The sequence below is a fragment of the Meleagris gallopavo genome, chromosome 8 (genome assembly GCF_905368555.1).
Source record: "Meleagris gallopavo chromosome 8, MGAL_WU_HG_1.1, whole genome shotgun sequence".
NCBI lineage: Eukaryota > Metazoa > Chordata > Aves > Galliformes > Phasianidae > Meleagris > Meleagris gallopavo.
The window spans coordinates 10,957,526-10,964,127 of record NC_139411.1 but is presented as its reverse complement, the minus strand read 5'-3'; the positions used below and the strand labels follow the sequence as shown (position 1 = coordinate 10,964,127).

Here is a 6,602-nt window from a genome sequence, read left to right as displayed (position 1 = left end):
GGCAGGAGAAATGGTTTATGAATTATATTAAATCTCCTCAAGAGCTGCTCTGAAATTCTGTCAAGATGAAAGTGGTGCCTGTGAGTTCTGCTTGCATATGATCTTGAAGGGTACCAAAAAGTGAATGTGTTTTAAGAGCTATGGATTTTCTCTTACTACTTACAGAAATATTTCTCCCAGGCTGTTTTGCTGAAAACTACTGTAGGTTTCATAGCAAATCCTTTTTGTTGTTCCAAAAAAGCAGCAGTTTGGCTGCAGCCTGCCTGAATGTCAAGATACTGAGTTACTGAAGTGAAGATCTCGCAGTACCAAATCCATCTAACACATCTTATGGGAGGTATGCCACAGTAAACAGCCTCTGGCCTGATTCCTGGCTGCTTCTGTCCCTTTTGGTTGTGCTTCCCCTGCGTTTGTGCCTTGGGTATGATAGTTGCACTTTAGATTTTAGCACAAGCAGTTTTTCCAAATCTGCTCTGGCTTCTAAACAGGCTCTGAAAATCTCATTCTCTTTCAGACCCTGTTTGCTTTGAGGTGTGGACCTGGGGAGGTATGTGCCTCTTCTCCATGCTGATTTATCAAGAAGCTTTTCCATGGAAGAAGCACCTTCCTGAGACAATCAGGACAACACCTGCCTTGGGAAAACTTGTTGGGACAGCTTTGACAATGAGGCCACTTTCCAAATTGACATGAGATTAACCAAGAACTTTATTGTAAACATTTTCAGCTGGTATCCTACTAAAAGCCACTTACAATAGGGGTGAGATCACATGCCTTCTTATAATACTGCTAGAGAGAGGTTACATTAATAACCAAATTGCACATCACAGTTGTCAGTGTGTAATACAGATACCAAAGGGTTAACGTACCACATTTTGAGTAGTAAAGCATATTTTGGTATGTAAGAAGCAACAGTAGTGACTAGATGGGGTCATATTCTGGAAAGATTTACTCCTGCAATTGTGTAATGCTACTCCTGGTAGAAGGGCATGGTTCCTGAAAGCCTCCAAGAGTCAGCAATTTGTAGGTGGGTAGTGCACAGATAAAGAAGGGTTTAAGTATGGAAGTGGCAAGATGAGAGAGAAGTATATGCACAGGAGTAAAGGCTTGCTGGATGCCCCCATCTGTCTGAAATGCCAAGCTGGGGCAGGGAGCCTGGTGCAGGCTTAGGCAGTCGGTCTAGACACTGGCTGGGACACAGGAGAAAATGTGAGGTGCAGTCATTGAGGCGAGGCAAGGTGTGGGTCGTGGCTGCGGCAGGGCTGATTTTTGGCTTCACACATCTCTCTCTGGTCAGGAGAGAGAAGCTGCAACCTGCTCGATGAAGCTGGCCAAGTTGATGTCTCTCTCGGATAAACCTGTGCACTCGTGGGTGCTCAAGGTGATGTGAACCTAAACCAGACAGAAAGACAGAGTGCTGCTGGCAGACAGCAGGAACACGTTCCCCCACTGCTCAACTGATTGCATCTGGTCAGGCAGGTAGCACTATTAGTTTCTCCAAATGGGTTAGCAAAATTTACTGGGATGGGAGAGAAGTTGAGGCATTCTGCCTCGTTTTTTTCCTGGCCACAAGCAGTGACTGCTACCATTGGTCATAGCAGCTAGCTGTGCCTACCTTTCAACTCACTTCCTCCCTTGCTGCTACTTCTGGTACTAACTTAAAAAAACAACTCTGGTGCTAGTGCACCCATAGCTACTGCCCAGCTGGGCAGAAAAAAGAGGGAGGTGAGGGCTTGTGGGTCATAGCTATAGGCTGTCTATGGTATGCCAAGGGAACAGCATCCAAGGTCATATCAGCAGAACTTCTTCCCAGGACTTGCTGCTCAGATTGCTGTTTTATGCCTGACAAATGGGTTTGGCTCCCTGACGAACTCTGAGCATCCCTGCCATCCACGCTTCTTACCTTATTATACACATTGAACCATTCAGGGTGGTGATCCAGTTTTTCTGCTTGTAGAGCCACTCTGGTCATGAAGCCAAAGGCCTGCTCAGTGGAATAAAAAGAAAAGTTAGTTCTGAACCGCTTATCTCGTGCTATATTGCTTTTCACCCCTTCACTATTAATTTTACACCCTGTGTTTGCAGGGATCTGGGTAAATGCAAGACGTGGAATGTTCTGTCCTGTTGGACTTTTCTGTGGGTCTTCTCCCTGGGGAACCATTCCCAGACAAACTGTGTGCTGGTTTGAGGACTTTGGTGTCTTGGGTAGATTATCTTGCTCGGCAATTGTGTTTTAGGAAAAAGAGGGGTTTCTGTGGCTGAGCCATGCAGGTGGGACTCCCTGCTCTGTAAAATAGGTTTTCTATGCTGTCAAACTTGGTATCACCAATGCTCATACCCGGTTGAAGTCCTTGAAGTGGAACTCTTTGAAGATGGCATCTCTTCCTTCCACCTCGTTCCACCCCACGGCTCTCAGGTTTGGCAGCAGCTGCTCCCTCTCCTCTGCATTCAACCTGTGGGCTTTACCTGCCTGGCACCAAGGAAGGGAGGAGAAGCAGATCAGTGTGGCAGAGGTAGGAGAAAGCAGATACGCAAAGAAATGAGGCAACCCATGGGTTGTGGAGTTGCAGGTCAAGGTGGTTGGGAGGCATGGAATGCGCCTGCAGCCCTTGAACTGTGGGCTGCTGAGGATGGGGAGATATTGGTGCTGCCCTCTGCTCCCCACCTTGGGTACCTTTTGGCACACACCTAGGTCGAGAGAAGTTCCGTCTGTCTTTTGATCTGCACCACCTAACAAACAGAGCCTCCTGGGACACTTTACTGCTGTATGTATGTATTCATTATAGCCTGCAGTACTAAGAAATGATATCTGCGTGTGGTTAAGCTCCAAAATGCACATTTAATCTTCTGTCGGGGGGGAAAAAAACAACCTATAATGACTTCCAGAATGGAGACCTGCTTGCTTTTGAAGTTTGTGAGGTACCTTCTGGAAGCAGGAGGATTATTTGCAGGGCAATTGTGCTGGAAACCTCCTCTAGAGGAGAAGAAAAGTGGTGTGAATCATAGGTGAGTCACACTTCATTGGAGTTCAGCTCCTTTTCAGTCTCCCTTATGTTATGATGGATTTTAAGAGGCTGTTTGTCTGCAAGTAACAAAGGGCAGAGGGAGGGACTGTGATTTAGTGTTGTCTTCTGCTCTCTGGCACAGCTGCTGTTATTTGGTCTTAAAGGGGGGAAAAAGCTCTAGTTCTTGGCTTCGGCTCGTGCATATGGCAAAGATGAATTGAAGCAGGGGGTTCTTCAGGCTGTCTGCTAGCTCAGTAGGGAGGGCAGTGGTGAGTGGGGATGGGTGCTGCTCTATGGAAGATGCTCTTCTGGCAGTTGAATTCTTTCCTAATGGATGAGGATTGTTGCTTCTCACTAGCGAAGACCAACATGTTTTTGTAATTAGTTTTCCTTTGTGCTTAAGGACGAAGTGTGGCAAGTTAGATGTTAGTCTCAACCAACACAGCCTGCTCGCTCTTTGAGTAGTTCTTTCTCTGAGGAGCAGCTTCTAAGCATCTATGCCTAAGCAAAGAGTCCTAAGGACCGCTGACCAGAGAAGGCAAATCATCCTTTCCTCCAGTCAACAAAGCACGGAAGGACAGCCAAAGAGCTGATGCTGCTTTTGCAGGCTCTTCCTTGGTTTTGTGCTTAAGGAAGACCGAGCCACCTGTGTGGGATGGATGCCACCCCTGCAACATTGTGCTCCCCTCCTGCATTTGGGGACAGCTTTCCTAGCTGCAAGCCCCCGATGCCGCCCTTTGCTTTGTGCCACATTATGGCTTTCACCCCCTCCAGAGCTCCACCTTTCGAGGCGGCGAGCAAACACAGCTCGGTGCAATAAACCCTGACGTGGTAAGGCGGGTGGCTTAGCAACTGGGCAACGTGGGGCCGGGCACTGCTGCCCTCCCCGTTCAGCAGGCTGCTTTGGTAGGCCACGTCCGTGCCTTCGTGTGCTCACTCTTTTAAAAAACATCGTTTGCACTGGAGGAAATGCAATTATTTTGTTTTCTTTCGCTGGCTCTCCACCACGGAGGCATTGTTGGGTTGTTGTTTATTTTTTTGCCCGCAGGACAGTGTTGTGCAAAGCAGACGAAGGACCTAAGCATGGGAAATGGGGAGAGCTCGCCTCTCAGGGCTCTCCGGCCACAAACCGACCCTTCCTGCCTTAACAGCGTCGTCCCCGTGAGGGTGTTGTGCCACCCGCCTTAGGCAGAGGGGACAGCCCCGGCACGAGCAGGCTGTGACGAGGCCCCAAGTGGGCTGTGCAGCCGGAGCAGCACGAGCGGGGGCCACGCGTGCAGGGCAGGATTTGGGCAGAGCCACGCTCGCCGTGCCGCAGCCTTTCCCTCCCCCAGCACTCCGGTAAGCCGGCGGCGGCCAGCGGAGCTGCCCGCGTTACTCATTAACCGCACCTCCCGGCTCCGCTCCTTCCTCCCCCTCCTCCCGCCTCTCTCCTCGAGCGCTGGCAGCCGCCGCCTTAGCCCTCCTTCCCCGTCCTCGCCCTCGGAGCGGCGGCCGCCCTGCCCGCTGCCCACTTACCATGGCCCGCGGCTGTCCGTGGCCTCCGCGGCGGTGCGGGCCGGGCGCTGTGCGGGCGGCGGGGCGGGCGGCGTGGCGGGGCCGCGGGAGGCGTGGCGAGGGGTCGGGTCCACCCACGGCGGCAGCTGCCCTCGGCCCCTCGCGTCTCCCGGGGCCGGGGTTGGCGCTGTGGGCCCCTCGAGCTCCTGCGGGCGTCGGGGCCGTCGCTCTGCAGCGAGGATGCTGAGGCGCTGGCACAGGTTGCGTAGGGACGTGGTTGATGCTGGAGGCTTTCAGAGTGAGGCTGGATCAGAATCAGACCCTGGGCGAGCTGATTGAGCCGTGGTGTCCCTGTGCATCGCAGGGGAGTTGGACTAGATGGCTGTCAGAAGTCTCTTCCAACTTTAAGGATTCTACGTGCTCACGCACATCTTGCTTTCTGCTTTTAGAGTCCCTGAGTGCCACGCAGACAATTCGTTTCTCCAGCAGAAATGTTAGAGGAAAGCACATCCTTCCTTTGTTGTCTGTTGTAAACTTACTTGCTGTGGTAACAAAAAGAAAAAATGAGCATCTATTCTGTCCTTTGCCTATGTGTGGGGAGAGGAGGCTTGGAAGGCAGCTCGGTACCTGGGTAGATCAGTACAAGCTGGAGGTTTAGATGTGGAATACAGGAGGAGGAGTGCTGTACAGCTTCCAGCAATGAAATGAGGAGCTGGGATTGTTTGCAAGGTTGGAAAAGGCCAGCAGAATGTTCTCTTGGCATTGGTTTGGGTTGCAGGACTGGTGCATCATGACCCTTGTGAATGGTGGCATAGGTAGGTTAAGGAAGCAATGATGTAGCAAAATGGAAAATAATGGATACACTAATTACAGTGTATCTACTAATTACCCCGCTCCTTTGTAACACTACTTTCTCTCCTAGGGTATAAATTTGCCTTTAACTGCCAGCCTTGCACATCTTTCTGCCAGAGTGATCTCACGTGTTTCTGCTGAGAAGCGTCAACAGGGCAGTTGTGATTTTTCCTCTGTGTATGTGTGAAATCAGGGCTGGGCGCTCCTTTGGCTGGCTGCATGAATTCTGCTCTGCATTGCTTTCATTTCTCTCATTCAGATGGGACTCTAAATTTGCTAAATGATTAATTGAGCGCTGTTGGGCAAAGTGTTTGCTCAGAGTATTTTGCAGCCCTGTGGTGGGACTGTGCCTGTCACAGGGCAGAGATTTCTGCTCTTTTCCCCTCTCTTCTTGCCTAGTTTAGAGCTTATTTTGAGGCTAGGTCAGTGTCAACTTAACTTGTGTACATTGCTGTAACATACCCAGGGGTTTTTGCACTCATGGAGGGAGATCTCGCATCACTAATTTTTTATTATTTTTTATTATTTTGTCTGTACCTTATTTTGTCTGTTTATTATTTTGTCTGTACCTTTTTAACAAAATCCAGCTGGGTGTGGAAGCTCCTTCAGTTGGCATCCGTGTCAAGATTTGCTTTTTGACTTTCCCAATGATCATGTTGTCCAGTCCCCAAACCTCCTGATGGTCCCTTTTGGAGGAAGAGGGACACCAGCTCCCTCCTGTAAGTATACCAGATGCAACATTGAGACTGTTTGCCATCAAGAAAAAGATGTGGAGATAATGGCCCTTGCTGCTTATAAAAGGAAAGCCCTGCAGGATCCCCAGCCTCCAACACAGTCACAAGTGTTTATTTTATTTATTTTTAACAGTCTGTGCTGGCTCCCAGCTTAACAGCATTAAAGACTGGTCTAGGTCATCTTCCAGCATGAGTGCTTTTCTGGGCATCCCTCAGGAAGAGCTGAGCGTGAAGTTAGTGTTAGCATTAGTGTGGTTCCAGTCACTGCTAAATTCACACTGATTTTTTTGCATCTTGGGTCCTCTCACCAGGCAAACAGGATTACCCAGCAAAGAAAGCAGCAGCTTTGCTATGGCTGTTAGGAAAGCTGCTGACCCAGCTCCGTGGTGTTTGCTGATTGCTCTGGGTGAGCAGGGTGCATTTTCAGGGCTGTGTGTTTGTTTTAAAATGTACTTTGGAGGAAGGGTGGCCGTCCTCTAGCACTGCATGAGAGGTTTGTGCTGACGATTTTGAGGTC

At 49.8% G+C, this 6,602-nt stretch overlaps 1 protein-coding gene across 1 annotated transcript; it reads right to left on the bottom strand.

Annotated features, from left to right (window-relative positions):
• Nucleotides 1–687: 687 nt before the first annotated feature.
• PCBD1 (pterin-4 alpha-carbinolamine dehydratase 1) lies at nucleotides 688–4,930 on the bottom strand. Its single transcript, XM_085229586.1, is given in 6 exon segments — nucleotides 688–1,389; nucleotides 1,901–1,981; nucleotides 2,336–2,467; nucleotides 4,521–4,549; nucleotides 4,552–4,789; nucleotides 4,925–4,930. Coding segments are annotated over 6 exon segments (585 nt in total). The 3' UTR covers nucleotides 688–1,290.
• Between the last annotated feature and the right edge of the window lie 1,672 nt (nucleotides 4,931–6,602).